Below are 14,655 nucleotides of genomic sequence, written 5' to 3'. Positions count from 1 at the left end.
AAAGCATCCTTTCCAGCTGAGGAGAATAGGGTGGTAGTGCTGCTACTGCTGCTGTTGACTAAGGTGACAGCTGACTTGGGAGCAGCAGAAGAGAAAGAGGAAATGCTATAGCAGCAGTGATGGTGGTGGCTCCTCCCTCACAATTCCATACTTCCTCTCTCCACTTCTCTGCTATGTTCCTTGTGGCAGCCTTTTTTTTTTAAGACTGGCAAAAGGAATCAGTGAAACAAGGCTGATCCTGGGATCCCTTGTACCTGCATGCCCCAGGAGAGTTATCTCCACTGTTGGTGCTATTTGTATAACCCGGCCAGATGATAGCAGAAGCTCTTATTGCATTTAAACCTTCCTGTGAGCCCAGGAAAAGACCTATTTTTGAATAGATCTAGTTTTAGTAGCTTCCTTTCCACCTGTTCTAAGGTAGCTGACATAAGTTTCTTGGTCACAACACTCAGAAAAACATTGTCACTATGAATTTGGCACTCTTACATCACTCTTGTCTCCTCAGCGATGACAATATATGTGGTTGCTAAGGATGTAGTCACCAAGAGGATGTGGTTACTAAGAGTCAACATTGATTTAATGGCACATGATCAATAAATAAAATAGGTATCACACTCAGAGACAAAATTGTCTTTAGCATTTTAGTTTCCACTTGCTTTGCCTTCCTGTGGTGTGAATGTGTCATCTCCCTTCTTGCTTTAGGTAAGCTCATCCCTTGAGGCTGTGTAGCCAACATTTAGTTTTTATAGACTGCATATGGTGCTTATTTGCTAACCTAATGTTACTTGTTTACTCTCTTTGCAAAGTTTAATATAATATTTTATTTTTCAGAACAGTTAATATTTGTGGGCAAAACAGATACGTAACTGGCTGACATTGTAGTGCTATATAATATCATCAGTACATACCAAAAATATGTAATTTAACAGTGAATTTTTATTGGCAGGGCTCCTGGCAAGTTATTTTCCCCAGAGCTCTCCACTACTCTAAATGTAGTCCTCTCAGATTTCTACCCATGAAGATAAATCTGGAAAAATCAGACCACTGAGGAGGTGGGGTGGTGAGGAAAGCTTTATTCTTCTCTCCTTCGCAACATTCTGCATATGAGTGGTCAGTGAACAGATATTAATGTTTATATTTATTTTACTTTTTTATTTTAAAAGTTACTATGAATGGATATTTATGGGATGAAGAATTAGAGAAGAACTAATATATTTTCCTTCACTGTTAGTTTAATGATTTTGTACAGGAAACCCAAATCCTGAAATTTTAAAACTGAAACACAAAAACTTTAGAAAATGATAGATTTTATGCATGGTAAAATAAACATGATTTCTAAGTGCAAGCAAGTAAACCAGACCAAGTGAGAGAAACAGACAGTCAGGAAGACAGATAAGAGTTAATTTGCTGTAGATAATCAATACTTTGCTGTGATGGCACAGTGAATTATTTTTATCATGCTTTGGCAGTTGTATTGGATTTGTTTTAATTATTGAGAAACTAACACTGGAGTGTTCTCCTGAGAATTTGGCATCACTTACAGGATCCACTTACAATTGCCTGACTAAATTGCTACCAGAGAAATATGAGAAGAATCAATCTTGAAAACTTACAGCTAATTAATGAGTAAGAAAATGGAGTTTCTTGAACAAACTACTATCATATCCTGAATCACCGTATCAAAAATCAGGATATAAAATAGCATATACTGCATTTTACTGTAGCAAAAGAAGAACCTGGTACAGGAAAGAATTATGACTCCTGACAATATTTTATTTATTTTCATTCAATAAACTGCATGTTTCTAGTTATTAATGGATGCAAGTGAAAGTGAAGAAGTCATAAGGGAATAAAGTACAAATCCCATGCACTATAAAACACATATTCCTTTCCTTATAGCCATATTCTCTTCTCTACAAGGATATACACTCCTTCTATTTATTCTTAATTGCACTTATTCTTATAGTCTTTTCAAAGATAATCCTGATACAGGAACCCCTATAACCGGCTCTCAGTTTCACCTGTCAGATTTCTCACTAGGAAATGAGAAATGTTCAAGCTGACATCTTTCAGTTTTGCCAGAATCATTCACTTGAATCAATCATTCAATCATTCATTAACCTATAGAAAATTCCTCCTTGCCACACTAGTTATAGGGAAAAGAAGAAACACATATTTAAACTGTGGATAACAATATTCTTGCTTCTGTTCACTGTAGTTACAAAAACATTTTTTGCATTTTATCTTGCCTAAGCATTGCTGTCAGTCATAAACGTAAGCATATTTCTTTTCAACCAGCCCTAAATAACACCACAGTGTAATAATTGGCCATCCAATTTTATACTAGATTCAGTGATGATTTTGTAAACACTGGAACCATTGCTTTAATGTAGAAAAAGCAATGACTTTAAATAAAATAATAAGAAGGCAGCCACTACCTGACAAGGTCAATGACTCTCTCCCTTGGGGCAGTGTTAACTGGCTCATCATTAATCATTATGATTTGGTCTCCTGGTATAAGTCTTCCCTCTGAAGGACCACCTGGAAATACAAGCACAGATTATACTTCATTGTATAATGATTTGTTATGAAGATATGACTTAGTCATTACATACTGTAACATTGGAGGTACTAAGAAACATTTTCCTGTACAGAAACATGCACTTGTAATGCATCTCTGTGCATGTTTATAAAATCAAATTAAAAATAAAATGGAACCAACAATGGCTGTGGCTTTAGTTGTGGTTTTGCTCTTTAGTCTTGAGCAGCACTCATTGGATGTGCTAATGAGTGGCTACAGAGGCCCTCAATAGTACAACAATGCAAGAAGAAACTAAGCAAACTCCAGAACCATGTGGGAAGGTTCTGGGAGAAGTAGTTCGTTTGTATTCTTCTTCACTGTTAATACTACAGCTTACTAAGCTACAGGTGTGGCTCAAACCAAAGGATTTTGAGTACAGAGGCTGCCTTATAGTGTTGTCTCCTTCTGCAACAAAACAGCATAGAATAATGTGTGGCAACCTTCTCCAGTCTAGTGTCTTCCAAATGTATTTGGATAGAGTTTCCAGACACTATTGCCATAGGCTTCTAGTAAATCTAGTCCCAACACCTGGAGAATACAAGGCTGGAACACATTAACTTATGGAATCCTATTGGCAGAAGAGCCATCATAAAGTAGGAACCAATATAATGGTTAGATTAATTTTCTTGTTAGCTGAAACTATACCATAGGAGTCATACCTGGTGTTACTGAGCGCACAACAACAGGTTTTTCACTGCCAGCCACAAAACCAAATCCCAAAACTGGGTCTCTTCTCATTTCTACTTTCCGAGGTGCTGGAGGTGTGGTTTGGCAACTGTCTATTCGAGGATCATCAAAAGGAGCAGTCTGTATCATGTGACTAAGGGAAAAGAAGATAGGCAATTTTACATCTAGATAGGCTACAAACATCAACATAAATATTTTGTTATGTTTTGAAATAATTACCTTCAAGAAAGGAGAAATATAAGGCCAGTTCTATATAAAGCACTAGAAACTCTTTATAAAATACTATAGGTATTTTTACTACACCAGCATGATACTCATATTAATGAATTAAGTTCATCCTACAGTCTGGTATGTATGTTATATAGAAAGGCCCATTCAATGTGCTCCCAAGATGTTGTACTGTTGGTGTTATAGTTATTCTGCAATTAAAGGTAGGTAGACACTTCCACTTGACACATATCATGTGACTGGATTAGTAAGTGTTGGTAAAAGCAATATTAAATTTCATTTCATAAGCCAGAGTTGTCAAACTTAAATTTTGACTACCTAGGGATCAAATATGAGAGAGGTTACACTTGCTCCTGCTTTGCCTGGCCAATCAGCTTCAGCCTGTGCAAGCAGTAGGGATCACTAGATCACTAGCAGAATTCATGGCACAATGGTGGCTGAGAGATTTACCATTCATGCACCCCCCATTGTTAGTCCACTAGTCCAGCCTTTCTCATTTTATCTGCCACTTATCACCTGTATACTTTGCTCCAGAAGGTTTCTTCCACCCGCTCTGGCTGGAGTAGGAAGGACAGTGTGGCCATCCCCTCTGCCCCACAGCTGTTAGCGCATGAGAAAGCGACCAGTTCTAGAAAGGGAAGCCATGGCAGGAAGCAATAGTAGAAATGTCTCTCAGCAAATCCTGGTGAACTTGGCTGGGAGAGGAAAAGAGTGGGATGCCCTCCCTTCCTGGCCAAAGATGCACTCTTGGCACAGTATCTGGCAGCCAGGTCCAACCCACTAGGATTTCAACTCAGGGAAGGAGCTGCTCTGTTCTCTGAAGAGCTCTCTCACCAGGGCTGCTCCTTGCCCACCACCCAGCAGCTGCTCCTGGATGGCACAGCACTGGTCTCTCCCCTTTCCAGTGCCATGTATCTGGTTCTAGTTTCTGCCCCAGGCTGGCTACTTTCTTTCTGCAACAGCCCTATGAAGTAGGTGGATGGGCCAGGGCCCCCAGAAATTTTCATGACTGTCCTAAGATTTAATGGTGATGCTTGAGGGGAATCTGGGTTGGCTAAAAGAATTGATGGATAGCAGAAGAAGCCATAGATGTGCCTGGTGCTCTCACTGTCCAAGCCGACAAAGTTTGCCCTCTGCTGGAGAAGCTGTGCACCATCTCTGTCAGCCTGATGATACACTTGTGCATGGTTCATTGCTATTTTGTGTCAGGTGCTAGACTTATATACATGGGTACATTATGACTCATGTACAAAAGGGGTGCAAATTCCTTTAATCTTTTATCTCCCCCCATAGACACCAATAAGCTGATCAGCATATTGAGGTGATGGAGATTTTGAGCAACCTGGTCTACCCATTCAATAATGCAGCTATTCAGTAAATCATGCTGAGGGGATATTCAGGGCACCTGTCCACCCATAGGCTAACATGACTGTGTTAGCTAACAGGTATATTGGTCCAAACAGATCAATAGTAGGATTTTACAGCATGATGACTTTTATATTCAATATAGTCTTTAAAGATACAACTTTAATTTTAGTTCAGATCCTGTGGGTCTTCCATTCTAATACATACTGTAGTTTTAATATCTCAGTTTGCATTCTAGTCTTGAGGGGAGAGTTTCCAAACTTGGTGTTGGCCCCTGAATTCCTTAAATAGCCCTGTAAATAGACCCTGGGATACTTGTAAAAAGAATGAGGCAATGAGGCATCCATAGATTGTGCCTCTCTTTTTATATAACTGCCCTGTAATCCTTAAAGTTTGGGAACCAAGAGGTAATTTAGCTGAACAAAGTTTATCAATTATCAGTGAAATGTAATATGGTATAATGAAAACTACTGATGGTAAAATTATTCACTCACATTCATACATATATACCTATGCTGAATGTTGCAAAACTTAATTCAAAAGGACAGAATACATGCCCACTGTATCTAAACTATTATCCCTCTCACAGACACTGGTTAATTCTTTTAAAAACCTATAGAATTTTGAGTATAATCCATTATGAAGTTCTTTTGCACCAATTACAATGAAATAAGTATGTGTCTTAGTGGATTTGCAACTGTATATGAATATTTGCTCAAAAGTAACTGTCACTGAATTTAATCAATTTTATATCCTACTAAGTATGCTGAAGACTAGTTTTAATGATAAAAGTATATTCTTACTGTTTAAATAATATTAATATTCTTTTCAAAGTCAACTAAAAACTTCCTGGAAAATGATTACAATCAGGATGATAAAATAAAGTACTTGAGGAGTCCATTTATTGTCTGTTTACTGCACTAAAGATTAAGCTGTACAGTGATAAAATGGCAGCCAGCAGTCAAATAAGTATATTTTACAATCTTTGATCTTGAAAGGAAAAACATATTTGATACAAAGGAAAACAGACGTCAATCAATATATTTAAGTGATTTTTTTAAAGTAAATGAACTACACTCTTTAAGTTCAAATAGTTCAAAATGAGATTTATTTCTAAAATTTTAGGTACATGAATTCTGCATTTTTCTGCATTTTCACCAAGAAACTGAGTACATTTTATTGCTTGTCTATTTTTCCTTTGTTAACATACAGTAAAAATTCTGGGTGGATTACAGAGACAGAGATTAATAAAAGCAGTAAAATAGAGTAAGCAAAATTAATATGTAAAAGTTACCACCTCAGTATCCTATTGCAAATATGTTACATTTCAAAATGAAACTGTTAAAATATAACATAAATTTAGGCAATATCTGGAATTCTGGTCTGCTAAGCAAGCAATAAATAAGCTAGATATTGACAAGACCCAGGATCCTATGCCTTCTGATCCTATGCTTGGTTCTGCAGTTATTTCTTACTATAAACATTCAAATAGTGCTTTACCCACACTAGTATTCTCTAGATGTGCTACACATTGGTCCCCATAAAGTGTTGGTTAAGGCAATGGATTGGCACTGGAAGACTTAAGTTTATCTCTGCTCTCAGCTAGAGAAACTCACTAGGTGACTTCGTTACTCACTCTTAACCCAACCTACCACACAGGGTTGTGAATAAAAAGGAGAGAAGGCAGTTATGTATACTGTCTTGAGCTCCTGAACAAAAGACAGGATACAAATCAGTCAAACAAACAGTCCATGGGTGGAGAGCACCAGGCAAGGGAAAGCAATATTAACAGGTGAGAGCTGGGCTGTGGGATTTAGTCACATCAACTAATTAGAACCATTTTCCCACAAAGGTGTGTATAAGTGTGTGTGTGTCTAAGTATGCCTTATTTTACAACTAAATATGAATTCTATTTGTCCATAAGTTCTCCATCACTGATTAAATCCTCTAAAGTAACGTTATTTTATAGTGCCATATAAGTAGGAGCCATCTGGATGAGCATATGGCAGGAATGTAATTAAAAAAATAAAGATTATCATACACAAACATTACATGTATAAATCCACATACCAAGAGAGAGGGAAATAGAAACAAATCTACAAGTACAAGCAAATAAATAGTGCTTATAGCTGATAATACTGGGGGGAGTGAGGGGCACGATAACAACAATAGAATTAAAGACTGTAATTTTAATTCACAGAGAGAGAAAGAGAGAAGAGAGCTATCCGGGTTATAATCCTAATTCATTTCCCAAACATGAATTGAATAGAATTTGGAGATCCACCAGAAAGCTCAAATTACCTATGAACTAAGAAACTGACATTTAACAGTTTAGTCTCGAAAAGAATATGTGTAGCTATATATTCTTTTAGTGTATAACCTTGATTAATTGTACAACTGTTCTAGGGGGGCAGGGGCGGCAGTTGGTTTTATCTAACTGTAAATAAAACTAATTAAATTGTCTGAGTTGCTCTTTCTCATACTTATTATCTGTTTAATCTAAATAAAGATTATCAGATGAGGGAATGTTTGTACTAAATGCTCTGCAAATGAATTCATTTTAATAAAGTTCAAAGTTCAAATATTCATTTTACTTTGACAATTATACAAAATAAAGTATAATTGGGAATGCTGAACAGTATTAATAGAAGTTCTGCAAACAATTTTTTCTCAAACATCCTTCAGCTGTAACTATACATTAACTATATTGTCTGTACTTGATCCCATGTACTACAATGATTTGCTTCTTCCACATTATTGTGTGTGTGTGCATTTTATCTGTCATATTATCAACAAACTTGTGCTATAAAAGTGAACTAAACTAAGAAAGCCTTTTCAATCTCATAAACATGCATCAGTAAACCCTTTGAAACTGTGAAATACAGTTAACCAGATACTGTATAACTAGGGCAAAATGGGCAAAGGGGAAAATATATGGTGGGCTCTTCAAAAATGTTTAAAAAGGGATGGACATCAGATTTTGATTTGTAAGAAATTTGAAAGCTCTTTAACTCATATGATCTGTTCTTCTCCAGCTGTAAACTTATTTTGGTTTCAAATCACCGTCTATGTCAATGCAATTTTGGGAATACATATTATATTTAAGGGTTTTCATGCAATGTTGAAGTATATTTCTAAAACATGAAATTTATCACCTCATAAAAAGGTTTAGCTCTGTTGAGCATGGTAAATAGTATAATTTCACATAATTGGAAATAAACTATTCCTGATTTAAAGGAATGGCTCCAGGATATGAGTTTGTTACCTATTTTTCAAAAGTCTTTATATTCTGAAAATAGAAAATGAAGCAGTATATTTCTATGTCATTAAGATTATTATTATTATTATTATTATTATTATTATTATTATTTGGTCTGGATGTAATAATAAATTTGAATGAATTTTATATCATCTTAATTACTATATTTATCTTTTTTCTCTTTTTTCCTGTTAATTGGGTTTTTTAAAATAATGTTTAGCTTATTTTAATTGCTGTAATATATCTAGTTTTTATTTTGTTTCACTGCATAATCACTACCTACCTTTCTTTTCCTGTTGATGTTATAATTTTTTTTAAATTTCACCATTAAATAAAAAATAAAATGTAGAAATAATTTTAAAAGGACTAAAAATATCTGGAATGAACCCTTCTTGTTAATTCCTTCACTAACAGATTTTAAGAAAAATTATAGTAATATTTTTGCTATAATACAGTCTAGATCTAAATACTAAGCCTTGCATGCTTTCAAATGCTGTTGTGCATTTTTCCTTCCCAAGGTCCCAGTTGATCCATCAGAAAAGTTAACAAGCACAAAAATATTAAGGAAGAAAAAATATGCATATAAAAGGTTAGACACAGTTAATTTCTAGGACAAAGGAATAACTGATATTCTTCTGAAATCCAGCTTGGATTTACATGGAAATCCAGCTTGGATTTACATGGCACTAGATGCAAAGAATCAATGTGATCCAAAGTTTTGTGGCAATACAAAGAAGTGACTGCAATCTTTGACACGTTTACTCACTAATCTATACAATACTCATGATTACAGGAACATGAAAAATAAGATTCCAATTTAGAGGTTTAGATTGCTACCAACTGAAAATCCATAATGAATGGCCTAGCAATAAAGCTTTCACTTTTTGTGCCATTCCACATATTCCATTCATAACATTGGGGGGAAAAAAAAAAACCCTTCTCACCCCTATGGGTAGTATGTGTCTTCCACAATCTCAGGTCCTCTAACAGAGGCCTGGGAGTTTGAGGGTTAAATAAAATTGGACTCAAGCAACTTTAGCAAGATATGCCAGTATTCCTCTATTGTGCAGAAAAGGAACAGACTATCAAAGGGTAAGCAAATTTTGCATTATGCTTCTATCGATAGAACCAATTTCTTTGATGGAACAGTCATGAACTACTGTTTTATATTTTATAGGCACTTTTTATGTTCTTACCATCTGTGAAATCAGTGCTTCTTGCCTGTGGCATGACCCAGGAAGGGACTGTTATTTAGTTGAAAAACAAAAACTAATTATCATACAACCATATAATAAATAAAAATGATTAATTTTGGTCATAAACCAGCACAAGTCAATAGAAACTTGTATAATTAACAATTAGAACTACTAACACAGATGTCTAATAGTATTAAAAATTAATACTAAGAAAATATAGAAGATGATGCAACATAAAATATTAAATATATTTATTTATTTATTTATTAAATGTATACACCACCTAACGCTTACTGATTAATAATAAGTTAAGAATAAATATAAAAATAAATATTAATAGGAGTGTAAGATAATTTTAAAAAGTAGTACTGGATAGAACCTATCTAAGCTGTAATATATAGAATACAGTTAAAAGGTAGCATCACTAACACAAAACAATGGACATTATAAGTCTGAAAACTACCTGCAGGAATAATAATAAGATTAAGATTCGTATCAGCCATGATATACCAAAGACTGAATTTAATGAATAATTTAATAAAAATTAAAACATAGATAACTTAGATAAGGGCACACAGACATGAACATAAATAACAGGCATAGTCTCCCTCTGATTTACTGTTCTACCATCTCTTACTGGCTGTTAGTGGTGGTCAATTCCTAGTGGATTTTACATGCTACCACAGAAAACACAGCAAGTTTATATGTAGTAGAGGGATTACTGTGAATAACAGACCCAAAACCTTTCAAATAGTGGGGAGGAAATGTTTCAATAGAATGAACACTGAAGAAGGACTGAAGAAGTTCAAATATAGTCTCCCTCTTCTAGAATGGAAAAAAATAGAGGATCCCAGGAATTTTCGATCATAAGCCTAACATTGATACCTGGAAAAACGTTAGACCAGATAATAAAGCAGGCCATTTGTAAGCATCTTGAAGACACTGCTGGGATTTCTAAGAGTCTAGCCTGCTTTCTCAAAAATAAGTCATGTGAGAAAAATCTCATATCTTTCTTTGATAAGGACACTACTTTAGGGAATGCTGTAGATACAATTTATCTCATTTTTGGTAAAGCTTTTGATAAGGTTCCACATTCTCATTTACAAATTGTTAAACAATATGGCTCAGATGGTACCACATTAAGGTGAGTCCACACCTGGCTGGTTAAGTACACTCAGAGAGTCAGCATTAATGGCTGTGTACCGAGTTGGAGAGCAGTAACCAGCAGTTCTGCAGGGATCTGCCGTGGGGACACTTTTAGTCAACGTTTTTATTAATGACCTGCATAATGGAATTGATGAGCTGCTTATCAAATTTGTGTCTGTGCAATGCTTAGGATGACAGAACAAGATTGCAGTATTATCTGGAAAGATTAGAAGACTAGGCTTAAGATGTCCTTAACCAGGGAAAATGCAAGGGGAAAAGGGAAAAAATACAGTTGCAATTGAAATTATTCAACCCCATTGCAAATCAGGTTGATTGTCAAAATGTACAGATTTTCAGCTGTTTGCAATGAACAAATCAAACAAAAGCAATTGAAATAGCTCAACACAACGAATGCTTCAAGTGGTGTCCCCAAAGTCAGCTGAAAATGAAACTTATCACGTCTCAAAATTATTCAACCCCTTCATGGCAAAACATCTTCAGTACTTAGTAGAGCACCCTTTTGCTGTTATGACCTGCTGCAAACAAGATGCATAGCCAGACACCAGCTTCTGGCAGTGTTCCTGAGGAATCTTAGCCCATTCCTCATGAGCAATGGCCTCCAGTTCAGTAATATTCTTGGGTTTGCGTGCTGCAACCGCCTTCTTCAAATCCCACCAGAGATTTTCTATGGGGTTCAAGTCAGGTAACTGTGATGGCCACTGTAAAATCTTCCAGGACTTCTTCTGCATTCAAGCCTTAGTGGAATTTGAGGTATGCTTGGGATCATTGTCTTGCTGGAAGGTCCAATGACACCCAAGCTTCAGCTTCCTTACAGACAACATGACGTTTTCTCCTAGGATTTCCTGATACTTCAGTGAATTCATCTTGCCATCCATACACTGCAGGTTTCCAGTGCCAGAGGATGCAAAGCAGCCCCAGGGCATCACAGAGCCACCACCATGCTTAACTGTAGGCAGAGTGTTCTTTTCAGCGTATGCTTCATTCTTCCTCCTCCAGACATACCGCTGATCCATCAGGCCGAAAAGTTCCAGCTTTGTTTCGTTGCTCCACAGAACAGAATCCCAAAACTTCTGTGGCTTATCGATATGATTTTGAGCATATTGGAGCAGACTTTTCTTGTGCTCTTCGGTCAGAAGTGGTGTCCGTCTTGGAGTTCTGGCATGAGAACCTTCTGTGTTTATTACGCACCTTACTGTGCTCACTGAAACCTCAGTGCCTGTTGTCACCAAGTCTTGCTGCAGATCTTTTGCAGTCACTCGAGGTTTCTCTCCCCCTGCCTTCTCAGAAATCTGGTTGCAGCCATTGACAGCTTCCTTTTTCTGCCCCTTCCAGGTAGTGTAACCACTGTTCCTTTAACTGTGAACTTGCAAACTATGCTTCCAACAGTGCCTTCGCTATCTTTTTGTATCCTGTTCCTTGTTTGTGAAGGGCGATGATCTCTTCTCTTACCGTTTTGAACCATTCTTTTGACTTAGCCATACTGTATTTCTAACATGCAGTCAAACGTGACACTCAACAAACCCCTAGCCAGTTAAGGTATTTCATGTGTTCCAGCTCAAGCTTCACCTAATGAAGCCCTTGATTAGTTGCATCAGGTATGCTTGAGACAACACCTGTTTTGCATACTGTATGTGTGCTGTTGTGATGGCTTCTATTCAGGGGGTTGAATAATTTTGAGACTGGAGAAGTCATGATAAGTTACATTTTCAGTTGACTTTGGGGACACCACTTGAAGCATTCATTGTGTTGAGCTATTTCAATTGCTTTTGTTTGATTTGTTCATTGCAAACAGCTGGAAGTCTGTACATTTTGACAATCAACCTGATTTGCAATGGGGTAGAGTAATTTCAATTACAACTCTATGTAGGACACAATTGCAGGATGGGGAATTCATGGTTTGGAAGCTGTACATTGGAGAAGGACTTGAGTGAGGTCACTGTCATGAATACTGATGGTGAGCAGGAGGGGGCCCCTATCCAGGGGGGAAAACGCATGCGTAGTACTGAGGAGTTAAGCAGCCATTCAAAGAGACACAGATCAGACCCACCTTAACTTTTGCAGTTTATCTGTCTGGGTTTTTCCCACGCTTCTTCAGTTTGTTAGGATTTTCTGTCTAATGTAACAGTAATAAAACACTAGAGACCTATTGCTTGTCTCAGCATGGTTCCTGACTGTTAGGACAGCAATCCTAACAAACTCAACTAGTCCCATTGAAAGAGGGAGGAACAAAAAAAAAAAAGGAACAGACATTTGGAAAAATGTCTTCAGAAAACCAGGAAATTCGGCAAGCCATCCAACAACTGGCAGCAGCATTGCAACAACATCAACAACAAGCAGATCTCCAGATCAACACATTACAAACAGCCATACTACAGCAGTTACAACAACCAGCTCTGATTAATCCACAACTGGTGCCAGCAGCAGCAGCAGCAGCTCCGCCAGTAGTCTTGAGATCCCAGGGCAGTCTACCAGAGAAGTTTGGAGGAGAAGCAGGACAGTTGAGAACCTTTCTCACACAGTGCACAATGTTTTTCGACAGCAGACCGGCAGAGTTTCCCACAGACAGAACCAGAGTCACCTTCATTTTAAGTCTGCTAAAGGGCCCAGCAGCCAAATGGGCTATTCCCATGGTGGAGAACAACGACCCAATTCTCAATGACTACCAGAATTTTCTGGCAGGGTTCCGAGCACACTTTGATGACCCGATCAGAGAGGTCACTGCCAGCCGGGAAATTCGGAAGCTCAAGCAAGGCAACAAGAGGGTGGGAATTTACATTGCTGATTTCAAGCTGTTAGCAGGAGATCTGGACTGGAATGAGAGTGCCTAGAAAGACCAATTCAAACAGGGGCTGGATGAAGAAATTAAAAATGAGTTAGTGCGCCAGGGAACACCAGCTACCCTAGAAGGTTTATATCAACTAGAAGAGCTCAGACAGATGCAGCCGGGGAGAAACAGGGGCCTCAGAGCGCTTCCAGGATTTCCAGCTCTCTCCGCAGCATCTCTTTACTCAGGACCAGAGGAGCCGATGCAGATCGGGGCGAGCAGGAGGCTTATTTCCGAGGCTGAGAGACAGAGAAGGAGAGAGAGAGCTCTCTGTTTCTACTGCGAAGTCCAGGAGCACATGGTTAGAGCTTGCCCAGCAAGAAGCCAAGCAAATTCCGTAAGAGCCCCAGGGCAAGCAGCAGAACCAAGAGCCACCTCCACCTCGACTTCCAACCAGGGAAACTCCATCGGTCTCTCTCCACAGAGCTCAGCAGGGAGACCATCAATCAATTAAGAAGGGCTCATTCCGAGGATTCCAGGCAACCCTTTTACTACTTACCAGTCATAATGCATGTATACCTAAAACCCCAGGTCAAGGTAGAGGTCCTTGTGGATTCCGCAGCTTCAACCAATTTTATTGATGAGCAGACCGTACAAGACTTCAACATCCCGACCATAGAATTGCCATGCCCCATAGAAGTGGAGACCATTGATGGCCAGCCCCTCAAGGCAGGGCCGATTAGAAGGTTCACAGAACCTTTGCAACTAACAACGGGAGACCACACTGAGTGGATCCAGCTTTATGTTACTGCATCACTTAATGTGCCTATAGTCCTGGGCACACCTTGGCTGAAGATCCACAACCCATTGTTGAAATGGACTATGGGAGCAATCTCCTTCCCAGCTAAGGAATGCCAGCACCACAAGATTCAAGCCACTCTCCTCTCTCCAGCAACCAACGCAGTCACGGAAGCAGGGGGGGTCCAGTTGCCAGCCAAGTATGCAGATTTTGCAGACGTTTTCAGCGAACAAGAGGCCACAGCACTACCCCCCCCCCCCAATAGGGACTGTGATTGCACCATTGAGTTGATACCAGGAGCCAAGATTCCAGCAAGGAAACAATATCCCATGTCCCCCAAGGAACTAACCACCTTAAAGGATTACTTGAATGCTAATCTCCAAAAAGGTTTCATCTGACCATCTACTTCCCCAGCGTCTGCTCCTACCTTCTTCGTACCAAAGAAGCCTGACCCATTGGCACCGGCAAACCAGGAGGCACCCATGAGAGTGGTGCATGATTTCAGTTCCCTCAATAAAGTCACAGTCAAGGAAAATTACCCACTCCCCCTAATATCTGATCTGCTGGATCGCTTACAGAAAGCACGCATTTTTACTAGGTTGGACCTCA

At 38.3% G+C, this 14,655-nt stretch overlaps 1 protein-coding gene across 1 annotated transcript in view; it reads right to left on the bottom strand.

Moving 5' to 3' along the window:
• The window catches only part of FRMPD4 (FERM and PDZ domain containing 4), a 243,355-nt gene that overhangs the window by 80,617 nt on the left and 148,083 nt on the right, over nt 1-14,655 (bottom strand). Inside the window, exons 3-4 of the mRNA XM_063305095.1 lie at nt 3,241-3,401; nt 2,439-2,541 (exon numbers count right to left, since the gene is read on the bottom strand). Of these exons, the coding sequence (XP_063161165.1) occupies nt 2,439-2,541; nt 3,241-3,401 (264 nt within the window). The remainder of the gene's footprint in view (nt 1-2,438; nt 2,542-3,240; nt 3,402-14,655) is intronic.

Source organism: Candoia aspera, chromosome 5, assembly GCF_035149785.1.
Source record: "Candoia aspera isolate rCanAsp1 chromosome 5, rCanAsp1.hap2, whole genome shotgun sequence".
NCBI classification, from domain to species: Eukaryota; Metazoa; Chordata; class Lepidosauria; order Squamata; family Boidae; genus Candoia; species Candoia aspera.
Note: the sequence above shows the minus strand (reverse complement) of the source record. Positions and strands in the feature narration are given on the sequence as shown.